The 26,285-nt window shown below is 44.3% G+C and overlaps 1 protein-coding gene across 5 annotated transcripts in view; it reads left to right on the top strand.

The window, feature by feature from the left end:
• Positions 1-699: 699 nt before the first annotated feature.
• CAMSAP1 (calmodulin regulated spectrin associated protein 1) overlaps positions 700-26,285 on the top strand; it is a gene marked incomplete at its 5' end in the record, with an annotated part of 32,676 nt that continues 7,090 nt past the window's right edge. The window contains 12 exons of one of the 5 annotated variants that reach the window (XM_079323867.1): positions 700-864; positions 8,902-9,064; positions 17,562-17,824; positions 17,983-18,144; positions 18,735-18,815; positions 19,782-19,814; positions 22,955-23,096; positions 24,046-24,185; positions 24,285-24,381; positions 24,742-24,919; positions 25,524-25,618; positions 25,974-26,058. In XM_079323867.1, coding sequence (XP_079179993.1) covers positions 796-864; positions 8,902-9,064; positions 17,562-17,824; positions 17,983-18,144; positions 18,735-18,815; positions 19,782-19,814; positions 22,955-23,096; positions 24,046-24,185; positions 24,285-24,381; positions 24,742-24,919; positions 25,524-25,618; positions 25,974-26,058 — 1,508 coding nt within the window. Of the gene's footprint in view, positions 865-8,093; positions 8,324-8,540; positions 8,604-8,901; positions 9,065-17,561; positions 17,825-17,982; positions 18,145-18,734; positions 18,816-19,781; positions 19,815-22,954; positions 23,097-24,045; positions 24,186-24,284; positions 24,382-24,741; positions 24,920-25,523; positions 25,619-25,973; positions 26,059-26,285 lie in introns of those variants that run through there. The other 4 variants (XM_079323869.1, XM_079323871.1, XM_079323868.1 and 1 more) reach the window with 4 other exon arrangements.

Here is a 26,285-nt window from a genome sequence, read left to right as displayed (position 1 = left end):
GTGCTCCTGGCTGTGGCTACCAGATGGTGCCTGAGGAAGCCCCGCATGGCCCAGCTCTGAGAAAACGTGCTGCCAAATCCCTCTGAGAAATGTCTGTATGTGAAGCATTCATTTGTGCTGGTCCTGACCCCCCTGTGTGTGTGCCCAGCAAACATTCCTGCCTGCCCCTGACTGGTTTCCAAGCAAGGTCCATTTTCAGTCCCACACAAGCACTGGGCACCCAGGGCAGCGTTCCAGAGGGAGGATGTGTGAGAAATGTGCCTGAACATGAGGGGCCCGGTGCATCCCCCCGAAGGAGACCTTCACCCATTCCTGCTACCAAGGGAAGCCAAAGTAAGTAATTTCTCAACTGGTTCCCTTAATCTGGGGTTTTTTTGAGCAGCACTGAAATCCAAGGGCGGTATGGGGGAGTGGGATCTCATCTGTCCCTCTGGCTCTGTCCCAGTCCCACCATGCACCAGCACTGGGCAGATTTCAGAGATTTCAGAGCTTTCGGAGCCGATGGGCTCCAGCATCTTCCCCCCTCCTGACTCCGTGGCTCTCCTAAAAAAAAAAACAAACCAAAAACCAAGCCAGGATCCCGGCGTGGCACTGCCTTGCGGGGCAGCATCTGGAAGCTTTCCCTGCACAAACCCTTCCAGCTTTACCCAAACCGAAGGCAGTGTCTGATGTCACTGGGGCGGAGCGCGGTGCGCCGCGGTTGCCGTGGCGATGGCAGCGATGCCGGGGAGCGCAGGGCTCCGAGCCCCCCGCCGCTGAGCCCCCGCCGCCCACCCGGGGCTGCCATGGGCCCCCATGCCTCGGGGAGCTGCACAGAGCCCCCGGAGACCCCCCAGGCTGCGAGGATGCGGAGGGCGGCCAGCGGTGAGTCCGGGCTGCTCTGGAGGGGTTGGGGGGCTCGGAGCCCGTGGGACGGGCAGCTCCAGTGCCCCAGCCCCATGGTATGGGAGTCCTTTGCAGCACCCCCTTCTCCAGGTGCTGCTGGCTGCCCTGGGGGTCTCATCCCCCCATTGCCAGGGCCAGAGGAGGGGTCGGGCAGCTCTGAGCCAGCTCTGAACCCCCGAAGGGAATGGAGCCCTTGGCACGCGTGGGGAGCGGGCTGGGATGGCACAGCACGGGTCACAAGGCCATACAGTCCACAGGTGTGGGCAGCCCCTGAATGGGGACAGGGGAGTGACCCCTGTCACAGCAGGTGGGACCATCCCGAGCCACGCTGTGTTTCAGCCCCGGCTGTCGCGGTCACTCCCCGCACTCAGACCCATCCTCCTGCGGGTGTGCCCTGCCCACATCTCTGCCAACCTCGGCAGGGGCCAAAGCTTTTGGAAGGGATTTTGGGGGGCGATGGGCACCCCAGGGCATGCAGGACTGTGTGCCCAGCTCTGCAGCAGGGATGGACACACCGTGTGCCCTTTGCATCCCTGCCAGGAGCGTGGGGACCAGGCTGCCCACAGCCCACCCCTCATCTGGGACTCTGCTCTGAGACCCAGCAGCCAGAGCTCGCTGCTGGTGGGTCAGGGGCTCTGCCATGGTTTGGTTTCCTGCTTGGTGTCTCAATTCTACAGTCGGCAAGCTCTTGCTGTAAATAAGACCCTGACAAGCAGGATGGAGATGTTTCAGTTCCTCTGACTGATTTGTACATTCCCATATTTCTCTGGCTGCAGATTTGTGTTGGAGCATGTGCAAGCTGGCTGGGGCCCAAGCGGGTGAGGAGGGCAGTGCTTGCTTTGGCACCTCTCTGCAGGCAGGGCAGGAGGGGACAGGGTGCCAGGTGAAGGATTTGGCTGTGGCACAGAGCTGGCAGCAAGGGCAACCAGGAGCTGCATCCCACCAGAACAGCAGGAGCTAAAAATACTGAATGAGAATGAGGCAAAATGCAGTGGGAAGCCACTGCCCACCCCCGCCAGATCCTGCTGTGGGGAGATAGAGGAGCTTTAATTTGCTTTTGAGGCAGCTTTTGCTGGACTGAAGCACATTAAAATCACCCAGAGCAAGTTTCTTCAGCTGAAGGTTTTCATTTGTGGAGGAAGAAGCCTTAAAATCCAGAAATGGCAGCCCGGTCCTCAAAATATCTGCTGTATTGCAAGCCCATAGCTCAAATCTGGCAGGGGGAATGGGAAGTGCTGGGTCAGGTACATCCCTGCTGTGGCTGGGATGGATGTTCCAGGACCTGGCAGGAGCATTTGCCTTTGTGCATCCCCTGGGGGACCTGGAACAAGGCAGCCCCGGATTTGTTCCCTCTGTGCAATGGATGTAGAACATTTTGGTGAAATCACCATGTTGTAACAGCTTTTTGGAAAGGGTTGGCTGAGTTGGCTGTGAATTCCCAAAGGTTAGCAGGGGATCAGGATGTTGTTTTTGAGGAGAACCACGTGCCAGCTGATGGCAAGTGGAGGGCTCTGTGCCATGCTGATGGATGCCAGGCTGTTCCTGTGCCAGGGGTTTGTAGTGCTCCACAATCCCAAAAACATTCATTGGGATGACAATGTGTGTTCCATCTTGCTCTGGGCTCTTGCACCTTGCACAGCCAGGAGCAGGGGGAAGATGTTGCACTTTGGAATCCAGTTAATTTTTTTTTTTCGTGATTGTTTCTCCTGCCTTTCACTTATTCATTGATTTATTGCAGTGTTTAAGTGGTGAAAAAGTTGGGGGTAAGTAATTCTGTCTTTGCATAGTTGTACAATTGTGGTAAATATAGTTTTACTCAAAGTGTCCTTAGGAAAAAGATGCATTTTAGAAAGAAACCATCTGGGAAAAGAAAACCAACAGTTCCCACTGAAACTGATTTGTTTGAGCACTACCCAATTGTGGTTGATAAAATGGTTTAACGAATATAAAGATATATGGAAAGATAGAAACATCTCATTTGCTCATTAATTAGATCATGACAACACTCAAAACCCTTTCAGCACTCACCCAGCTCATCCCTGGGGTCTCTCTGCTTGGGGCTGCCTCAGGAATGACAAGGCATGGTGGGATGAGACTCCTGGGAAAACCTGCTGGGCTGTAAATGCTATTGACCTGTTATCCTCCTAAACATAGCCCAGGGACTTTAAAAATAAATAATCTTATGGATAAAAATATCTTACGGGCCAAAGCCCCTCCTATTATTGATGCAAGCACTTAGAACCCACCAGCAGCATTTCCAGAGCTGTAATTGCTGGAGATAACCAGAGCCTGGGGATGGAGCATCCTGCTCCTCACAGTGGGGAAGGAAGCTCTGGCTCCCAGCAAGGAAAGCAGGCAGGGTGAGCTGTCCCCCCTCCCTCTGCCAGCTCTTCCCCCTGGCAATAACAGAGTCATTAATTAATGTTTGCACAGCACTTTGAAGATAAGTGCTGAACACAAGTATTCTTTTAAATGTGATGGGGATTGTCCCTGGCTGAGGGGAAGCCCCTCTCTGTGAGGATCAGAGCTGCCTGTCCCATTTCTTGGGTTTGGCACACTCAACAGGAAAAGAAATAAATCTGAATAACTTGTTGCACTCATCAGCATAACAGCTGAGCTGCATATATATTACCTTTGAAATAACACAAAAGCATGAATGAAATAGAGTCCTACTATCTGCACTTCATTTGTTTTCTTTATTTACATGAAAAATGTTGCTTGCTGCCTGTGGTTCCCTGATGCTCAAGGCCTTGCCACTGCATATTCCTGCTGAGCCACAGGACTGGAGATAAGGAATTGCTGACAATGGTGCTGTGCCTTAGAAACTGTTCCTGTGCTGCTGGGAATGGCACTGAAGTGATGCTTCCATTACCAAGAATTATGTCCTGCTCTCTCCTCCTTGAGGCTGCCTCTGTGATGGACTGTCACAGGAAACTATTTTGTACAAGCAAGGAAAAGACATTTGGAGCTGTCAGAGTAGCAGGAGCATGAGGAGGCTGCCATCCCTCCCATCCCCATTGTGTGATGGGACCAGTCACCCAGGAGATTTTTTAAAGTGTCTTCTTGACCACATCTCCTTGTCTTTATGCAATTTCTATGCAACTTTTCTTTTGATCTCTGTAGTATGTGCATGTTTAGGGTGCCAAATCTGATGGGCACAGAGGGGACAGACCCCTCTGCCCCCCAAGCTGTGACCTCGGGGTGTCACTCAGAGCCCAGGCTCTAAATCAATCCTGGCTGGGGATATTAAGTGCTCAGCACCAGGGCAAACGAGGCCCTGTAGAACTAAGCACAGGGAAGCAGCTACAGCAGGGTTCAAAATGAGTCCAGGGCTGAAAATAGAGCCCTAAGGAGAGAGCTGCAAGCAGCCAGGGCTCTGAGTGTGCGTGAGCTGCTCTGCTGGGGCCGTCTCCAGCACTCATGGCTGTCTTGGAAAACTTGCAAGGATAAGAGATAAAAATGTTCATTCATTTGAGTGTTTTCTCTCACTGCTCTGCAGAGCATAGGCAGCAGCTGTTGGGCAAGACTGAAGGCAAAAAAATCTCTTCCCAGAGAGAGCCAACTGCCTTTTTTTTGGCTGCTGAGGACAAGCTGTGGCTGCCCATCCTTGGAAGTGTTCCAGGCCAGGTTGGATGGGGCATGGAGAAACCTGGGACAGTGGAGGGGGTTGGAATAAAATGATCTTTAAGGTCCTTTCCAACCCAAACCATTCTGGGAATGGAAGCCCTTTCTCTACATACCCAGGATCTATCTTCACCCTGTAAGTCCCAGGCCACAGCACGTTTTTATTTTTACAGAAGATATTTTTTTTTACACATTAATTTAGATCTGCTATCCTTGGGGACATCAGATATTTTGGGAACTGATACTCCTATTTTACTCATAGTCTCCCAGTACAGATAGTTGAAACACAGTTGAAGAAACCAAAATCCCAGGCTTTTATCCTGTATGGCAGAAAAAAAGCACGAGGGTCCAGTTTTCCTACCTGTAGTGGGTGTGAATATGGTGATTTCTCAAAGGAATTGACTGCTAGTAATTAACCTCAGAGCTCTGCTGGAAGACAAGTTGTGTCAGTTCACGTGTTCACCCACTCCCAGTGCGTGAGGAATCCAGGAGACTAATAGGAAAATTATTTCATGTAGAAAAGCAATGTATTATCATTTTCCAGAAGAAAAGCCTCGGAGCGTGTTTAGTAGTGGAGCCCAGAAAGAAACAAACAGCACGCAAATTACAGCTGAATTTGTTGCTGCTGAACAGGGGAGAGTCATTTATTTTCTCATGGAAAAAGCAAACACACTTAGCAATCCACTGGTGACCCTCCCACTTTAAATGCAGGCTTTTTATCTCCAGGACAAGTTTGAGGACGCTGCTGTGGGATGATGCCGAGTTCTTGACAAACCACTTCATCATCACCTACAAAGTTTCCCAAAACATCAATTTCAGCTTCCACTTAAGGACATGCAAATGCCCTCAACAGCAGAGTTTCAGGGAATTACCACAGAGGAAGAAGTGGCAGCACATTCCACAGCAGACTGAAGAGGTGCAGAAAGGAGAAAAAGGAGCAGAGCAAGAGGTAATTCCAAGGATCCTACGAGCAGCAGAGACCTGGGAAGGAGAGCACTCCCCCTTGGTTTTGTGGGGATTGTCTGCCACCTTCTTAGAGCATATTTTTGTTCCTGATGAGTTTAACAACTGGATCCGTTTCTTACCTCGAGGAAAAATATGTCAGGGGAAGAAGAAGTAGGTCAGTTTTCTCCTGGTTACACCTTCACCCTCAGCACAGGCCACCTGCTGCAGGAGTCCAGGGGCTGTTCTGCTCCTGCCCTGGGTCTAATGCCCAATCCACCATGAAAATGGAAACATTCTTCTCAAACATTAGGAGATTTGGATTGGGCCTTGATGCTTAATCTAAAAACAAGAGCAGCTTGTTCTGGTGATAACGCCACAAACCCACAGCCTGTGTTGAAAACTGAACCCTTCAAACAGAGATTATAAAACAACCAGCAAGTTGTTTGCAAAGACACTTTAATTACACACAACCCTGCAATATGGAAGAGTGATAGAGGCTGGAATAACCTTTGGACATTAGGTCGTATTTCCTGGTGACACAAACAAAGAATGCCCTCCCCTTGCACTCTGAGAAGACACAGTGAAACAAACGTTGAATCCTAAGACAGACCCAAATGAATCTTTAATGATGCTGAAATATTCATATAATCTACCAGTTACATGCAGCAGGAAAATAATTCATGAGAATCATAGCAAAGTTAGGTAGAATAAAGTCAGTCTGCTATCGCTGTTGTGCTGCTAAACTTATAATCATGGTTTCAGGAGATGGATATGAAGATAATTCATCTGGCCAGCACAGGCATTAAAGGCTCGAAGCTCAATCATGCAGCTTCACTTTCCAGACAAGCCCTAAAACTCACTTGCCAAGTGAGCTAATCTGCAGGATCCGGTTTTGATCATGAGCCTGGCACACAGTGCTGGCCAAAACTGCACAGAGTTTTGGGTGCCACAAGATAAGCAAGATCTAAAGCTGTTAGAGAGCATGCCAAGGAGGCTGTGAAGGTGGTTGGGGTGGTTGTGCAGGGACATGGGTTGGATTTAGTGATCCCTGTGGGTTCTTTCCAGCTCAGGATATTCCATTATTCCATTCTAGGACTGTGTCCCCTGCTTGCCATGAGGACAGTGGCCTCTAGACAGAGCTGGGAGACAAAAACATGTCTAACAGCAAAAAAACCCCACGTCTTGAACCTGTAACACATTTCTTGCCGTTGTTACAGATCATGACATAAAGCAGAGAAAGAAATTCTCTTTCTTAGAAACATAAGATATGTAAGTCAGGCTTCAGCCTGAAAACCATCTTTGATGTCCTTTGATGGTGAGCAGGAAGTAACTCAGCAAATCTTAAAGGACATTATTTGTAATACCATGAAGAAAAGTATTGCTGATATTTTTTGGTACAAACCCAATATTTCATTGAGCTCTGCTGACAGCAGAAATTTCAACCCTTCCCACACTTAAGAAAACAAATGCTTTGGTACAGAGGAGTCTAAAGGTTCCCACAGCTGGTGATTTTTGTGGAGACAGTTTCTTTGGCATTTCTGTGCTTCCCTGCACCCAAAGGGAAGGCTGGAGATGCCAAGGGGTGAGGATGGGGATGGGGCTCAGCAGCTCCAATTCCACCTCCTGCCCAGGAGCTGATTCCCAAAACCCCTGCAGACCCCACATCCCCTGGGGTGGGAGGGCCAGGACCTGCCTGACAGGTCACTGGAGTGGGACACAGCTCCAGTCCTTCTCATTCACCCCATTTTTAACCAAAGAGACTCTTTCTCCATCATGACTCCCACAGGCTGGACCCCGGCAGCCCTGATCACCACCTGCCCCTCAGATGGGGTAGGGGATGCGACGGCAGGACCGTGATGGTTGTGGGTCTGTGAGGGGCCATGCTGTGTGTCAGAGCCGTGGATCCGTGAGGGGATGTGGGTCTGTGAGGGGCCGTGCTGTGTGTCAGAGCCGTGGCTCCATGAGGGGCCGTGCTGTGTGTCAGAGCTGTGGATCCATTAGGGGCTCTGGGTCCATGAGGGGCCGTGCTGTGTGTCAGAGCCGTGGCTCCATGAGGGGCCGTGCTGTGTGTCAGAGCCGTGGCTCCATGAGGGGCCGTGCTGTGTGTCAGAGCTGTGGCTCCATGAGGGGCTCTGGGTCCATGAGGGGCCGTGCTGTGTGTCAGAGCCGTGGCTCCATGCGGGGCCGTGCTGTGTGTCAGAGCCGTGGCTCCATGCGGGGCTCTGGGTCCATGAGGGGCCGTGCTGTGTGTCAGAGCCGTGGCTCCATGCGGGGCTCTGGGTCCGTGAGGGGCCGTGCTGTGTGTCAGAGCCGTGGCTCCATGCGGGGCTCTGGGTCCGTGAGGGGCCGTGCGGGCGGCGGGGCCATGAGGGGCGGGTCCGCCCTCCCGGCGCGCGCGGGGCCGGCCGCGGTCTCCATGGCAACGGTTGCCCGGCGCGCGCGGGCGGCGGGAGGCCGCGCACCCCGCGCGAGCGCGCGCGCGCACGCGCGGCCGCTCCCGCCTCTCCCTTTTTCCCGCTCCCTCCCGCCTCTCCCTTTTCCCGCCGAGCGCGCGCGCGCGCGCGTGCCCCGGGCCGGGCGAGGCGGGAGCGGCGGGAAGGGCGGGAGGGGAGGGGGGGGGCAGGGGAGAGGGAGAGGGCGCGGGCGCGCGCGCGGGGCAGGAGGCGGGCGCATGCGCGCGCGCGCGCGCGGCCCCGAGCGCTGTGGCAGCCGCGGCCCCTCGGCGGCGGCGGCGGCGGCTCCGTCCGTGCCTCCCGCACCGGCACCGGCGCCGGGCCCGCCGAGCCTCCGCACCCCCGCCCCGCCGGCGCTCCGGGCACCGCCGTGCCCCTTTCCCGCAGCGGGGATGAGGCAGCGGTAGCGCGGCAAGGTGAGGCGGCGGGGCCTGCAGGCCGCGGCGGGCGGGCGGGGGCAGCGGCGGCGGCGGCGGGGGCTCGGCGGGGGCCTGCGCGGAGCCGGCTCCGGGTGGGCTGCGCCCCCCGCCGCCCCCGCCCTCGCCACCGCCGCCGCCTCCTCCTCCTCCGCCCGGGCGGGGCGGGGATGCGGGGAGGGGGCGCCGCCGGCCCCCGGCGCTGCTCGGCCCGGCCATGGGCGTGCGGGCGCGGAGCCTCTGCTGCTTCTCGGGGGCGAGGCGGGGCAAGGAGCCGCAGGTGCTGCCCCGGCCCCGGCCCCACCTGCCCGCATTGTTCGGGAGAGCCCCATCCTTCCTTTATCCCGTCGGCAGGTGACGGGGCTGCGCCTTTCTCCGCTGCCCTGCCCTTGACAAAAAGGGATGCTCGCCCCGGGCTCCGATGCCTTTTGATTTGCGAGTGGGTTTGGAATCGGCTACATCAGCCCTCCCGATGGAAATCCCGAAGGATGTCGGGCCTGTTGTGTGCAGCCCCTCTCCTGTGTGCCTTTAGAATCGTCGGCTCGTGTCAAAGTCTCTGCCTTTTGTTTTTGTTTTAGATGGTGGATGTTGATGTTTGTGCGGGTGGAGATAGTACCAGAAGAAAAATGGATGCTCTGACAGATAGTGCAGTTGAGATTGTCCCTTTGGAGCTCTATGATTCAGCCAGAGCAAAAATAGCTGCTAATCTACAATGGATCTGTGCTAAAGCCTACGGAATAGGTAAGATCACCTCCATCAAGAAGTCATTCTTGATTTTGTTCTTGGTTTTTTTTTTGTCTCCCCTGCTGTTTCAGAAGTAATTAAATTTGGCTTTGTTTTAAATATCAATAATATGGCAGCCTGTTCTCTTGTAACACTGAATCTTTGCTGGTACCTTAAACAGGAATAACGGGACTGTATGCCCTGAATCAGCAAACCTAATGGTGAATGCTCCCAGATGGTGCTTGGCAAGAATTGCCTGCCTCAAAATGTTTAAATCCTTCCTTTAGCTAAGCAGACTTTGTTCCACAGAGCTTTATGTCACTGCTTGCAGGCCCCAAGTCCCTCCAGGCTTTAGGTTCTTCCTTGTCCAACAGATGCTGGGACCTTGACATCCTTTGTATGCACAGTTAGAGCTTCTTTTTCCTGTCAGGTTGTGGTTTTACATTCAAAATGTTCTAAAACATAATCCCTTTATGTTCAGCAACATTTTTCTTTCATGGCAAGAGATGTTGAATGAGCAGATGTGGTTTGGGTGCTGTGGCATTAAAGAGCAGGTTGTAGGGGATGGAGGAGTTCTTCCTTCCCTCACATTGTCATAAACTTTTACTGTCAAACGTGGCAAAATAAATATTCTTGGAGTATATTTGTGTTTTCCTGGCAGCTATTGAAATATGGTTTTTTGTTTTGAACTAGATCTGTCTCGATGTACAAGATACATCTCGAGTTTAAGTAGCTTCATAATGAGGAAATAGGATGCAATACTAGTGGGTCTGTTTTATCCAGAACAAAAGATATAATAAAAACATGCATAGAGTCTTGTTTTGGAAAATGAGGTGGCCCTGTTAATCTAAGTCTAATTCTCCAAACTCATAATATGCTTAATGGATTAGCACTGGCTTACTTGGTGACAAGGCTGAAGAAAAGTGGTCCATTCCTGCCATTAAATATTAATCCTTGCTGGAATATTGTTTTATAAATTATTTTTCTCCTTAAACATTTCCAGCCCTGTCAGTGTTCCCCTCATCTTGGCGACTGTGGCCAAAAAAAAAAAAAAAAAAAAAAAAAAAGAAAAATCATGGGATTTACAGTGTTTAATGTATTTTGTTACAAGCAACAAGAGACAGAAAAACCCCACGGATCAGATGACGTCTGAAAATGTGGGAATTTGGGCAGGGTGTCAGTGCAACATTGATAACTTAAAAGAACAGAACAGGCACTTCCTGAGGTAAATATTTCTCAGTTACTGGAATTGTTTGTAACATTTCCTGAAACTTTTTAACAATCCACGATAAAACAGCTATTGCAGACCTGGGGATGCACTATTGATGTTGTGACTGGGTTTGGAAGGAGAGCTGATCCTAAATGGGAAGGGACTGGCACGGATCCTACGCTGCAGAGAGCTCGTGCTGCTGGGTGGTGTCTGCTCCAGCACTCAGGGCTCAGTCTCAACCTCTTGGACCACTTAATTGCTTAATGGCAAGTCTATTTATGCTCCTGACAGCACAACTTGTAAAAGTATTTGGTTTTCCTGTGACTAAAAACTAAAAAAGAAACGGCTTTTCCCATGGCAGAGCTGGGTTCTCTGGCTGCAGCAGCCTCTGCCAGTTATTCTTGCATTTAGGCTTCTTCACATGACAAATAACAACATTTAAATGCCACAAACAATAGGAAAAGGTGATTTTTTTTCCTCAGTGAGTGAGGATTGGTGTTTCTGTGTATCTTTGTGGCCTGTGGAAGTGTTAGTTTGATTTTTGAAATGGCTCCTGCAAGTCTCTGTCACATGTTAGCCATTACTGCTGGAATAGCATTGCACAATCCCTAGAAATTTATAAGCCTCTTTAATTCATAGAGAGATGGGTTTAAGAAGGTTTCCTGTGTGATGATAATTTTGAATAATACTTGAATTTAACATGTTACTTGTTATCACTCAGGGTTGTGTTTTAGTTTCAAGATATTGGATGTTGTTCAGTGAGTCTTGGGCAGCTACAATCAATTGTGGTTTTATTATTTAAAATCTCACTATGCAGATTAAAGGGTTTGAGGACTTTTTATTATTTTAGACTTATTTCTGAATTATTTGGTGGAAAAAAATTCTTATCTGTTTATAACATTAAAACACTTCTGTTCTGAAGTAAATCTTACCAGGTTTCCATAACTGCCTTCAACTGAATGCATATTTTTCTGAAATGTTAGATTTGGATTTGATTTATGAATTGACATAATTTTGTGCCTTAATCCTTTAAATTCTGCTGCATTTCATTTTCATCTGAGTAAGGGTGAGCTCGTGGTGAGGAGTGGAAAGGGTCAAGAGCAGGAATTTGATGCTGGTGTAGACTGTTACTGAAAGTCATTCATCACTGCAGCTTCTACCTGCAACTGTGTTTTCTCTTTGCTGTTAAAGGATATTTGAATTCTCAACTTCTAAGCTGGCATTTAAATAGGAAAACTCTTCACCCTTTGTTTTTTTTTTTTCCCTCAAGGACAAATCACTGGGAGCATGCATGACAAGTAATTTGAAGTCCTAGTTTGGGCTTTGTTTTATTTGATGATGCAAGATGATGCAGTCCTCCTTTTTTTGTTTTGTTTTGTTTGTTTCTTTTTTCACCTTCTGGCCATGAAAAGAGGATTTTGGTAGTCAAATAACTGCAATCACTCCAAGACAGCTCCTGTTCTTGCACAGGAATTGGGCTGGATGTTTTGTTCCTGGAAACCTGCATCTCCTGGCTGGCACAGATGGGCTCCAGAGGGAGGTCCTACAACTGTTTGTCAGAATTCCAGAAAACAGAGGGAAAGGATGGCATGAGGGAAAGTGTCATCCATCTCTCCAGATAAATCTAACATGGATCTCACTCACTCTGAGCACATCTGGAAACCTTCTAAGTCCCTTTAGCTGAAACAGTGGTTGGAGAAAATGAAGTTTAATTAGACCAGAATTGGCTTTTTTTTTTTTCATCCTCAAACTTTAATGAGAACCAAAGGGCCATTTCAGGGAACTCTTAATTCCTGATGTTGAAAAGGTTGAGGAGCAAAGCTGCCACTGAGTGTGGGGAATTTCAGCTCACAGAGGGTGAGTGTGGGAGGGTTGGGGATGCTTGGCAAGCCCTGCATGGGGAGATCCTTTCTTGGAATGATCCAGATTGCCAGGTAGGGATTGAGGCCCTTCAGCCTCTGAGCAGCAGCAACTGGAAAGAACAAACTCAGGATGGTTTTATTTGGTACCACTTGGGAAAATAATGACTAAGAAAAATCCTGATTTCTCAGCAGATTTAATGTGGCACTAATTTATGTGCAGAAATTCCATCATCATGGCTATAATATTAAAATTCAGGTATTGAAGGATATGATATTAAAATTTAGGTATTGAAGGATATGGAAGTGTCTCAGCTTGCTGTGAGCAGTGGATTCTTTCTAACCCTTTCCATAGCAAATATTGTTGGTCCTGTACAACAGTGTGCAAAATTCAGATTTTTCAAAAGGGACCTGATGGGTTTTATTATTTATCAGGTCTGGGAGCTTTACATACTTTCCAGACTTGATGCTGAGAGTAGCCTGAAACCTTTGGTAAGAGGCAGGCAGGAAAGCCAAGGACTAATGGAATGCATTGGAGGGGAAATGCAACTTTGGCTTTTTTTGTCTTTGAATACTTAGAACTTACTTGCTAAATAAGGTTTTACAGTGCTGTAATAGCTCCCCACAGTTACCAGCTGGTAGAGGCAGTGTGAGGATGTTTCCTGGGCTAAATTCCCTAAATCCCTGGATTCCCTGCTTGTCTTTGTCAGCTTTCTTCTCAGGTTGCTAGTAAAAATCCCTTTAAGAAAGCTGTTGTTTAACAAATATTAACAGTTAGACATTTGTTTTTTTAATAGCACCTGTTTCATAAACACAGTATTATTGTGTGAAGTTTACAGTGGTGAAAGATTCCATAATTATTATTTTGTCTCTTCTGCTTTATCCAGGATTGTGGCTTTATCCTTGATCAAAAGATATGGTAATAGTGCAGTTTGCAAAGCCTTTAGCTTGGGGTTTTCCTGCCTGTTGTATGTAAATTTTTATGTCTCCTATTACAGATCACTTCCAGGCTTTAGAATTCAGTGCTGTAATGAGAACCACCACAAAATATTTATATTCTGGTGGTCTTAGTGCTGAGAAGGTGGAGTTTGTGCTCAGCTTGGAGAACATTCACCCAGTGCTGAATAATTCTGGGAGCAGATACTGACACTAACAAAATCCTCCTCAGAATGTGAATAAGCTTGGTGCTGTTTACCAGGACAGCTTGGCTTCCCTTCCATGTGAAACCAGTTCTTCTGGAGATAAAATAACATCTGGGCTGGATCCACCCCATCACTTGAAGGGATAAGTCAAATTTGTTCAGATTGCTGTATTTTTCTTTATCGAGTCACAATCAGCTGGTTGTTTTTCAAGAGGTTTTTATGAGTGAGATGATAAAGAAATGCTCCCTCCCCTGAAGCAAGGAGAGCCTGGCAATAATTGTCTCTCTGACAGTTGTTGCAAGTTAAGTTATTTTTGTGATCCTGTCAAAGATTTTGTGCTTGATGATTTATACTCAGAACTGACAGTTTTTGAGATATTAGAACTCACTGATACCATGGAACAGTGGCTGAATGAAAAGATTGAATTGGAAGCTTCTTTGTAAGCAAAAAATATGGATATGATTTAATTTGGTTCCCTTTAGTATGATTTGTTAAAACTGCTGGTGCAGAAATTTTTGTAGCTACAGCTTAGGTGTTAATTTCTCAGAAGTTAATTTTCCACGTTGATTTTTTTCTAAAACCCAAAGCATAAATGTGTGAAAACTCAAGTTTTAATGAACAAAACTTTTTTAACCTCCAAGTTCAGTTATAGGTCATGGACAGAAGGTGTTGGAAATGATGCTGATAGAAACTGGGGCTTGCAAAGCCTGGGACATTTTCTTCCAAAAGAACATTGGCACATTCTGTAGTGAGACAAGCACAAAGCCTGGGACACTTTTGATTTGTCTGATCCATAAAAACTGGGGAGAAAAGGTGTCCAAGATAACAAGGGCTGCTTGTGTGTCCATGGTGTGTGCTGGAAATTAGCTTTGGCTTAACTCTGATGGATATAATTGTTCTAAAAGTGACAAAGTATTCCTGAGATTTCTGGCAGTGTGGGAATTTTGTCATTTTTCAGGGGGGGTGGAGAATGAGCAGCACTGGCTGCTGCAGGTAAGGATAATTAACAGGTGTGAAAGGTAAGATCACTGTCTTCAGTTGCACTTCCAGATGCAAATTTCAAATATTGAAGACACCTCTCAATTAAAGCCCTTTTTTTCTTTGTGTTACCCCATTTGAGACAATTCCATTGCATCAATTCTAGTTGGAATTTTCCCAACTCAGAATTATACACTTATTTAACATCCTGTTTGCATTGCAAGTTTTTCCTGCTATTTATTTCTCATTTATTTGTGCCTTCCATTATGTTCAGAATTAAATAGTAAAGTTATTATTGTCACTCTTGAGCTTTGATGTGGTTTTTATATCTCAGTTTTTTTTGGGATCTTTAGTCAGGACATAAATCAGCTACAGGACTGTTCCTATGTGTGACAGACAGAAGTGTTCTGTGTACTAATGTAAAAAAAAAGCCTGTTTCCAGTGAAATAAGTTGCAATTATGGGAGGATTAATGTTGATGAATAACTTCCTCTGATAGTAGGAAATCACATTATTAATCCTGGTACTAAATGTTGTTCCCACCCAACCCTACCCTTAATCCTGATCAGTCCAAATCCATTCAGTCCTTAAGCACTTATATGGAGATCAGAAACATGAAATTAGAGGATTCTTCAGTATAAAAGAAAAAGATTTCAAGTTTCTTGACTGGACTTTCAGATTGAATGACATGATACAAACTGGGGTATTTTTTTCTTTGTTTTTGTTTATGTCTTTTGGGTTGTTTGTTTGGGTTGGGGTTTTTTTTTTTTTTTTAAACATATTGATTTCTGTGACATGAAATCTCCTCACTAAGAACTCGATCCATTTAATGCTGGAAAAGGCTTTTAAAAATCATTGGGATGGAGCTGGTTTAATCAGAAATTGATGTGGGAGGTGTGGGTTAGGGTTAGGGTTAGCTGTGTTAATAATGTGTGTAAAGACCCCAGTCCCATAGATTGGCTCCTCCTGGGTGTGTTGGCATTGCAGATAAACCTTTTTCTTTGCTATAAAATAATCACAATTACTCTACTAATCTGGATTTTGGGGCAGGAGGTGTCTGGGAGGGATTTCAGGGCTCTTTGTTCACCATTCCAGCCCAATTCCAGGCATTCACCTCAGTTCCTGGAGCTGCTGGAGAGCATTTATTGGAAATAAACCCCTCATCCAAAAGTTTCAGATTGCAGACTTTGGGAATTTATATTTTTTTTGTGCTGTTTTTAAAAAAAAAAACTTTAAATTTTGGAGTGGTGCTAATGCTCAGCCAGACATGTACAACTTCATGGATATTTAATGAGCTTGTGTTATTTCCTTTCACAAATAATTCTAGTAAAAAAGCAACGTGTCTTTGGTTGTTAAAGGTGTGGCTGCTTGTAATGAACCAAAATGTTGAATTTGCATTTGGATTTTTGGATCTTTCCTCAGAATTTAGAGATGGAAGCTCAAATTCTCTGTCTGGGAATGGGAATGGCCATTAAATGGAATGAGCTTTCAACAGCCTTTGATTTTAGATCAGGTTGACTAAAGAAGATTAAAAAGATCTGAATTTATTATGTGTTTCACTAAAAATGGCCAACCATGTTAACAAATGCTACTTAGGTACCAGTGGGTTTTATTGTGTTCTCTTCCAACCATCTTCAGTAGAAAGTCACATTCAATGTCACAAAAAATATCTTAATTTTTAAAAACTTCAGAAAGCTCTTTAAACTTTCTTCCCATTTTGAAAAAGATGGTCAGGACTGTCTGACTAACAGGAGCTGTTAGCTCTGGTTTGCTGCATAATTTATCTAAGTGAGATGTGCTTGTGGCTCATGCAATAACACTGAATCCATTCCTCTTTTTACTCCACACTGTGCACTCTAGAAATATTGTGTGGTTTATTTTGCAGCTCAAAGACATGGGTAGGAGTTTCATGGAATGGGAAAATTTAATTATTCTGGAAATGAGCTGAATGAAAAGTAAACATGCTGCCAAATTAATAATTCTTTTAAGTGTAGATGTGTATATTTAAAATGAACTGACTTTGGGGAGAGACTGGGTAGCATTAGATAGAATTTCATGTTTGAAATTCAGGAAATGTCAGACTTCTATTAAGACAATACACTTGAGGCTAGAAAATGTTTTTCTTGGGGTTGCAGACTCTCATTATTCCTGCTCAATTGTTATAAAGATCAATAGCTTCCAGAGTAATTTCCCAATATGAGGAGAAGGATTTATTTTGGGATATAGAGCAAGGGATGGATTTGAGATGTCTTGGACATATTTAGAGTGATTGGAATATTAGTTGTTGTTAGTGCCTTTCTCTCCTGCCAGCTCTGAGCTGTGCTGGGGAGTAGTAAAAATGTGTTTATGGCTGGTGGTGTGCAAGGGTGAGGCTTCTGTGTTGCTAATTTTAACTTCTTCAGGGTCTAGACTCAGGCTGATAAAACCTGATAAAATCCTATGACAATTGGACCAAGAAGAAGTTGAATTTTAGACTGGGTTTAAAGTTTCTGCTTAATCTAAATTGAGTGATTTTGCTTTCTAGGTTTGAATTATTTAAAGGTTGAAAGTTGCAACAGTTACTTGACAAGAAAAATAGAAATGTTCAAAGTTTTAGTCAGATTTTGGTCTTTTTGTTCTGAATTACCAAAATGCATCAAAAAATGGGTGGCTTGGTTTTCTGGAGACATAGAGTCTTACAGCTGTTGAGTTGTTGGACACTTTGGGATTTTTGGGATTCTTTGAAGATAAAAACAAACTTTGCCCACCTGACACCCCCTTGAACCCAAACCAAACACCATCACTAACCCTCCTCACCTGTGGGGCTTTTATTGGGTGGATGGTCATCAGGACAGACTCAGAGCTCTCTATATTCTGGTTTTGAAGTTTGTAGTTTATTGTTAGGGTGTGGGTATGTGAGGGAGAGAGTGTAGGAGAGAATAGAGCATGGAGAGTAAAGAGGATAATAGGGAATAGAGAATAGAGAGTGATTTCCCATTTACAATACAATAAGTATTCTTCTATATTGAATATTCTAATTTCCATTAACTAATCTACTACAACATACTAATTACCTAATTTTTGCATACAACCTATAGAAATCATTCTATTACTATGTTTTATGGCTTTCTTATCTATAAACCTTATCTCTAAACCTTTCCTGCCACACTTGGAACAGAACATCTGTTAACTCTTTGCTATTTATGACATTTGGAGGCATTAAACCTTCACATGACTTTTTGATCGTGAGGCCGAAAACATTGCTATAATTCCAATTTCACTTACGACTTCAGAACTTTTTTTTCTTTATTTAAAAAAAAAAATCCCTTTTGGAATTCCCTGTTGCAGACAACGTCCCGGAGGAGCTGAAGGACCCGTTCTACATCGATCAGTACGAGCAGGAGCACATCAAGCCGCCGGTGATCAAACTGCTGCTCTCCAGCGAGCTCTACTGCCGCGTCTGCAGCCTCATCCTCAAGGGCGACCAGGTGGCGGCGCTGCAGGGACACCAATCCGTCATCCAAGCCCTGTCCCGAAAGGGAATTTACGTCATGGAGAGCGATGACACCCCCGTGTCTGAATCCGAGCTGGGCTCTGCACCTATCAAAATGGTTGGTTTAATTAAATCCGCCTAATCAGCGCCTCTGTGGTTAACGCTGTTTAAAATAGGCAGTGGAGGAAAGAGGGTGTTAAGCTCAGGAATGTTTTGGTTTAAATACAGTTAGGAGCTTGGGTGTTTGATTTTTCCAATCGTGTTTTCTGCTTTCAGAGTTCTCATATGGCAATGATTGATGCTCTCATGATGGCTTACACTGTAGAAATGATCAGCATTGAGAAGGTGGTTGCCAGTGTCAAGCGTTTCTCTACATTCAGTGCCTCAAAAGAACTGCCCTATGATTTGGAGGATGCCATGGTTTTCTGGATTAACAAGGTAAAATTTGCTTTGGGATAAGCCTGCTTGTCTTTTCTTGTCACTTTTCACATTTTTAAATCAGATTCTGATGCACGTCTTCCTTTACTATTGTGTATTTCTATCATCTCTTTCTAATTTTGCAACTTGTTTTTCTTAGGGAAGAATAAAGCTAAAAAAGGTGATCAGGAAGTAGCTTAGAAAAACTGTAAAAACTGGATTATTTTCAGACAAGTTGCTATGAGGTGTTTTTTTGTTAGTGGGGTATTTTAGGTGAAGCACAGTTTTGTGCTAAATAAGAGGATGGACTTAACTGACTAGATGGAATGTTTAACAGAAATGCTGAATTTTTTTCCAAGGTCAGCAGTTAAGTTACTCTAATTCTTTGAGTGACAAGAATCACTCATTCCAAAGAGAATGTGCCCTTGCAAAACCAGGATTGTTTTTTCAGCTACTGCCAATAGAGAGTTGGTCTAGAAAACTGCTGTACCATGTTTTTCTATGAGCTTTTTATGTTTATAGCATGAATTGACCATTAAGTAACAGGAGCAAGAAGGACACTTGTGGAACATATCCAGGTGTATTTTAATTAATTTTTCATGCCCTTTTAGGTGAACCTTAAAATGAGAGAGATAACAGAGAAAGAGATTAAATTAAAACAGCAACTAATGGAAAGCCCAGGGCATCAAAAGGTAAAACAAATTTGTCTTCAGTTGTGATGTTGTGTGTTGATGATGAGTGGATTTAAATAGCAGTATTTTCTTTATCAGAGAAGTGTGAGGGCTCCAATCCTCAAAAATGAGATTTTCTGCATGCAGTTTTTGTCTCTCATCAGTCCCTTTCCTTGCCTTTGAAGCCCTCTGGTATCTTCTGACTTTCCTCTAAGTTTTTGTAGGATGGAAACAACTTGTTTCAACTAAAAACCTGTTCCAACTGTATGTGGGTAAATATGACTCGGCTTTCACAGCACAAAAATATATGTTATATATTTTGAAAGCTCTTGGGGCATATTCTTTTTGCATGGGTTCTTTGTCTAAGGTGTATTTAGGGACTCTTCCAGGTTCTGTCCAGGAAGGATACTCTTGGCATTCAAATGTTTATATGTGTGTGTTTGTACTTCTTTCCAGCTTTTTTCCCCTAGAAATTATATCACAATGCACTAATATTGCAAAATATAGCACACTTTCATTTCTGGAGAATGTCAAATAGGTCATTCTTCAACATAATGTCTATCTGAACTCTCAAATTGTGATTTCATAAAACTTTAAGATAAATTATAAATAACATATTCTTTCCTCAAATTGGCATTGCTGAGTGAAGGGCTCAAAGTGTGACCTATGAACAAGGCACAATTGTTTTATTTTCATGTTAGTGGCAGAAGTTTTTTTATGTGCCTATTATGGAAAATAATACCCTTCAGCAAAAAAAAGCTGCTTAATTTACAAGTTGATCTGTGGTCTAAAGGATCTCTTGAATTATTTGACCCTATTGGCTTTTGGGTTTCATTTTAGCATCTTTAAATCTAAATTTCTAGGCTACAAGCCCTCTGAAATATGAAAGTGTTTATTGCTGAAGTGCATTTAAGTATTACTGCTTTTAACTTGCATTGCTGATGTTCCTCTCCTATTCCCACCTTCCTTTCCTTGCTTCCTGAGCAGTCTCCTTCCAAATGGTATTGGAAATTAGTACCTGTAAGTGAACTACTTTTCCACCAGTTGTCATCCACAAAATCATGGCTTTTTAAACTTGCTTCCATTCCAAAGCTTCTCAGCTGCTCTCTGAAAAACACCTGTGTGAGCTTTTGGGTCATCAGGCTTTGTTTTCATGCCATGCTTTTTGCATACTGTACAGCACACAGCATACTCACTTTGCAGCATCTCCAAATTGCTTCCACACTGCAGGAATGAGGCAGGTGGAGTAGCAATTAAAAAAAAAAAAAACAAAACAACAACTAGAAAATGACCAGTTGAAATGGTTGCATTTGCTGGGTTTGGGTGTAAGCAGGAATTGATGACAGCACTGAGGTGAGAGAAAAGCTGGGCAGCTTAAATGGCTGCCTAATCTTGGAATCCATAGTTAAGAGACTCAGATGTTTGTGTTTAAATAATGCTCTTACTCTGCTCCTGCACCTGCTGTGGTGCAGATTTGTAAATCTGTCAGAGGCAGAGCTCTGCTGTGCACTGAGCTGGGCTAGGAGATTGGCCACACCAGTTTGGTGGGACTTTGCTGGGGTTGCTCAGTTGAGGAGCCTGGAGCTGGCACAGTGGGAGGGAAGTTTGCACATTGCAATAAAAAACTGATTTTTTTGGTGCTGAAGTGTGAAATTGGAATATCAATTCCACTATATATTAAAAAAATAACAACAAAATTGCTTCTAGAAATCCTTCTGTCAGAGTTTTCTGTGTTTATTTCCACTTGCAGAGATTTTCCTCTGTTCCTTTGCTTTCCTTGGCTTTGATGCCCTTTCTCCTGCCCTTGCAGGAGCTGTTACTCATTTTCTCTCTGGGATGATGAGCTGTTGTCTCAGTTGTTAATTCCAAAGGGCAGAGCACTTGGAAAAGGCAGGTGTGATCAGGCAGCCTCCCCATGATCTCTCTGCCTTGCCACAGAGAGCTCAGTCCCACTGCAGCCTCCTAATCCTTTGAACCAAATCTGTGGGCTGGAGTAAAAACTTTAAATATCTGAAATTAAAGGAAGGAGTAGAAGGTTATCTCACTTCTAGTCCACTTAGATTTTAATTTTACTGGTAGGTTTTGTACTCTCTTGTTGTCAGATTCTGTCAATTCTGTACTTTTTTTATTTTGTGATTTTTGTTTGGTTGGGCTTTTTTTTTAATACAGAATTATCTCTATTTCAGGAGCACCATTTCTGCAATTATTGCATACAAATGTCATTCATTGTGTGCACAACACTCAGCTTAGAAAATAAGGAAGAATTCAGAATTTTGAGTATAAAAGACTGAAGGGTTAAGAGAATAACAGCTGAGCAAAAAATAAGGAATTACATTAAGTCCATAAAAACCCTCTTTGATAAATCTGTGGGGTTTTTCACCAAAACCAGAAGAAACAAAGAATCTTTACAGATTTTAGTTCTTGGTATTGACTGTTGTTGATTTAAACCCCATTTAAGCCTATTGGGAAAGAAATATTTGTATCTACTTTAACTACAGGAGGAATTAAAGTTGAGAAAGAATTTCTGAAGCTTTATTTTTAATATGCTTACTTTAAGTGGATAAATACTGACCCTTTCAAGCTAACCAGTTTACTTTGGTGTGCACACTTTAACAACCACATTTCTAGTGCATAATGGATGTTGCTGATGCCTTTGATTTGTTTCTTGTTTGAATAATCACCATCCTATATCTCACTGTTTCTCTCTGTGTAAGCCTGATCTGATGCATGCCCTATTGCACTGCATGCTGGAGCCAGTGGAATATGCTCGTGTGGTACAGTATGATTCCCATTCCATTACATCTTCATGGAGTGCTCCAGGCTGGGGAAAAACCCAATTTGCACCTGGGAAAAGAACAGGAAAAAATAGCATTAGCATGCAGAGAGATAGCTTTGAGTTCCTTGGGAAACTTAGCATAGCATATGGAAAAGAAAGAGAAGAAACTGGTTCTCATTGCTCCAAGTGATTTTCATTGCTCTGAACAGATTTTTTCACAGCCTGTGCCATCCTAAATTGACACTTAGGAGTGTGTGTGTGTGTGTAGAGCTTTCCCAGGCTGGCTTGGGAGAAGTGTAGGATGCCTTTGGTGAAACCCAGCTTTCCTCAGATGATTCAATGTGTGATTGGTGTGTCTGCACAGCAGACGAGATTCTGTTCAGCCCCAGTGCTGTCAGTGCCCTGAAGTGTCCCAGGGATGTTTTCCCAGCACTGCCAGGTGTTTCTGCCAGGCCCTGCAGTGCATTCTGCTTTTGCTTTCCCACCTGCTTTGCTGCTTAGTTTAGACACAGCCTCCCATAGTGTGTGGATGCTCAGCAAACTGCAACCCTGCAACTTGCAACACTTGCAAGAAGCAATGCCAAGATTTGTTCTTCAGCTGACTGGCTTTGGCAGCTCCAAATTCCCTGAGGGCTGCAGGGTGGTTTGCACCAGAGCTTGATTTTGATCTGGAGTAAATCAAGGAGAGTTTTGCTGGGGATGTCAAGGCCTCCTCCTCTCTGTCTATTTTGAAAAGATCATGTTTTTTATTTTTGCACAATTGTGTTGCACACAGATGTGCCATGTTCTGGTTCTCTCTGTGAGAACTTTACTGTCTGTGGGCACAACAGCAAATCTATGGGTGTAGGTAAGGTATGAGAGATCACCAGCCCAAAAGAATTATTTTTGCTGTGTTTCATTTTTCCCAAGCTTTAAGTGTTTTTCATGTAGTTCCCCATGTCTCTTTCTTTGGATCTGCTGCATTCATGCATCTTTGTGGAAAGGTTTTGTGTTAAATTGATGATGAGAAATTAAAATGTGTGAATGAAGCAGCAAAGATTGCTCCTGGGCATAAGGAGGCTGAATGGCAGATGAGAAACCTGCCCCAGTGGAAGGTTCCCTGCCTGTGGAAGGGAGTTGGATTAGATGATCTTTAAGTTCCCTTCCAACCCAAACCATTCCAGGATTAAAAGAGAAACAGCATTTCCTTCAGAATTGGCTTCCATGGGGAGAACAGCACAACTTTGTCAGCTGGGTTTGACTTGGGGCAGAATGGCAGAAAGGATCCAGCAAAACGAGTCCCCAAATGCTTAACACTAATTCCTTTTTCTTGGCTTTTTGGGGGATTTTTCTGTCTTTTTTTTCCCTTTTCAGCATGATGTGAGCCCTTGTTTTGTCTCTGCAGGTGCGTTACAGAAGGGAACACCTCTCCAGCAGGCAGTTACCCTATTTCCCTGTGCTGGAAGATCTGATGAAGGATGGTAGCGATGGTGCTGCTCTTCTAGCTGTGATTCACTATTATTGTCCAGAGCAAATGAAACTGGATGGTATGTAATAAAGGCTTTCAGGGAAAAAAAAAAAAAAAAAAAAAAAGAAATAAAAAGCTTTCAGGCTTTGAAAGCTGAGCTAGAAATACACAAAAAAAATTAAAACTGCAGCACATTTAATAGGTAGTGGACTATGGCAGGTCACATATGGAATCTGCATCTAAGAGATCTCTTGGATCTTCTTTGCTTTTGCTTAACTGTATTTAGAAGATTATGCTCTGTATATTTTGAGCTACAAAAGAATCCTTTCTTTTCCAGTTTTAGATGATGTGGCTTTCTTTGCTCAAATAACTGAGCTTGGTTTCAATGCCATAAAAATGGAGTACGTGTCCACCAGTGCTAGCTGATAATTCTCATGTTTTTCTTGGCATAGCTTGGCATTTTAAAATCTAGATTTTGAAATGGTTTCTCTCAATCTGAAGAAATTGTCACTCTTGAGTATTGCAAAACTTGAGTTCTCTTCCCCAGAAAATGTTTTCCTTGTTGCATTAACATTTGCAAATCAACATTTTGTATTGGTTTTTAAATTCTCAGATATGTTGTACCTTGCAGAGCTCCTGAGTGTTTTCAGAAGGAACCAGCACTGTGAATCCTAGGAGTAACCCTTTATTATATGCAAATCAAGATGTCTGGTTTTAATTGCTTTTGTATTTTGTCATTCTGTGTGTTCTCTGTAGCCTGTTTACCTTTTCTGTGGCTGTGATAGACAGAATCCCCCGTGGATTCAGAAATGGTTGCAGAACTGATACTGTTCTCTGTGATTTTCTCCCTCCTTTTCCTGTCCCTCTGGTACTGAGCAGGTAGAGAAATGTCACTGGTAGCCAGTAAATATCCAGTGCTGGTGTAGAGTCTGTGCAGTTCCTGTATTTAGTGTTTCTGTGAGGTGGGGGTGGAAGGGGGAAATCCCTTGGACATTGCCAGAACTTACTCAGCCCTCTCCCCTTCCCAGATATCTGTTTGAAGGAGGTGACATCAATTGCAGACAGCCTCTATAACATTCAGCTCTTAAGAGAATTCTCAAATGAGTACCTAAACAAATGCTTTTACCTCACCTTGGAGGACATGTTGTATGCTCCTTTGGTTTTAAAGGTAAGAAACATAACAAAAGATGTTATTTTTCAATAAAATATGGGTAAATCATGAGTGTTTTGTAATGTGAGGTATAATTTTCCCTTTTTTCTGTTTCAGCCTAATGTCATGGTGTTCATTGCAGAACTCTTCTGGTGGTTTGAGAATGTCAAACCAGACTTTGTACAACCAAGAGATATCCAGGAAATAAAAGATGGTAAGTTTGTAACCACAGATAACTGATAGCATGTTATTTAAAAAAATACTTACATTGCAGTGAAAGTGTTGCCTAGGAAGCTTTATTTCTACCCAAGGTTTATTCTTGCTGAGGATGTCTGAAAACCAGTAAAGTAGAAGGAAAATTAACCCTAGATCCATTTTTTGAATGGATAGTTTTTAAGCAGGGAAATTCCCCTCCTAACCCACTAATTAATAATTAATTTGTAACTTCCATTAAGCTCACCTGAAGACAGATACTTTAAATAAAGACTAATAGCTCAGATTACAATGCAGACAAAGTTTCCATTGTGCTGTGTGCTCCCCCTGAGTTGTGCTGATGCTGTCCCTGTGTGCCCAGCCAAGGCAGTGATGCAGCAGAAGAGCAGCAGGGCCCCTGTGCCCATCTCCAACGCCACCAAGCGCAGTTTCCTGGCCACCCCTGCCAGCCCCAGCCCAGCAGAGCTGCAGCCCCCAGCCCAGGCAGCCCCTGAGGCCTGCAGCAGGTACTACCTGCACCCTGAGGAGCCTGACTACCTGTGAGTCTGTCTGCATGTCATTCCACCTTCCATTTATGCCTCTCTTGGGGTAACTTGGGGATTTGTGCTGCTGACTGTGTTATCATTTTGACTTTAGAGTTCCTAAAGGGGCTCCAAGAGAGCTGGGCAGGACTTGCTTGGAGCAAGCTGCTCTTGTGGGAGGTGTCCATGTCCATGGCAGGGCCTGGAACTGGGTGCTCTTAAAGATTCTTAAAGATTCCTTCCAACCCAAACCATTCTGGGCTTCTGTGGAAACAAACTTCAACACAATTTGTGCAGGAAGGTTGATGAAAAGAGTTCTCAGCTGACATAAATTTCATGGTGACCCCTAAGTTACTTTAGCCTTTTTTTTGTCTTGAATTTACTATTTACATCTTAAGTCTACTGTGTTTAGAAACTTAATTTAATTTCAGATCAACTACCTGAAAACTTTACTTTTGTGTTGTTACACATGAAAAACTTCTTTAAGGAACTTCTTAAAAATTCATGATATTATGTTTTAAAGAGGGTAACTTAGCAGTGTAACTTCACAACTGGATATTTTTTCTGATTATAGAAAATAAAAATTCTTTGTAATAATGAATTTTTTGCTTTCCTGAATCAGTGTCAAAGGAGGAAGCCCTGCCTTCAGCCCTTCCCATCCACTGCTGCCTTTGAGGCAAAAGCAACAAAAATCTTTACAGGGAGAAGACAGCCCTGGTAAGTCTGCCTTGAAGTTGCCTTTCAACAGGCAATGACCGTCAATGTCAGTAAAATAATTAATTAAAATATAAGTTAATTTCTATAAATTATGTGGAATTGAATTAATCTGCAGTAACACAAGTGGGTGAGCATGTTGAACTTGAGTAAATCTTAAAGATCTTTTAAGAAATTTAGCGGATGTGAATTTTTTTCAGGCCTTGACTGTCTCTGCTGGCAGTTGCAGCAAATCTGTTTTCTGCTGCCATCTGTTGGGGGAAGGAGTTGAATCTGTTTCTATATTTGCTATTAAATGAGGTAAAAGTGCTGGTTTAAAGAGTGTTTCTAAAGTGTTACCAATTCCAAACCATTTCAGGCCATCGGCACCGTTCCAACTCTCTGACCCGCGTTGATGGGCAGCCACGAGGGGCAGTCCTGGCATGGCCAGAGAGGAAACCCAGGTAAGGGAGGCATTCCTTACTGCAGCATTGCTGGAGGAAATGATGCTGTGACAATTGGATTGTGGTAATGTGGTATCACTGCCCGAGAACTGCACTGACAATCACTTAATTTTGTTTTCTCCTGATGTGCACTTTCAGAGCTGACTGATTTCAGATTTGCAATTGAAAATACGTCAGATGTGATTTTCAGGAAGTGCTGTTGAAAATGGAAGTGTCCGAAGTTGCTG

The sequence above is a fragment of the Erithacus rubecula genome (assembly GCF_903797595.1).
Source record: "Erithacus rubecula genome assembly, chromosome: 21".
Classification (NCBI taxonomy): domain Eukaryota; kingdom Metazoa; phylum Chordata; class Aves; order Passeriformes; family Muscicapidae; genus Erithacus; species Erithacus rubecula.
This window is presented reverse-complemented; position numbering and strand designations above follow the sequence as displayed.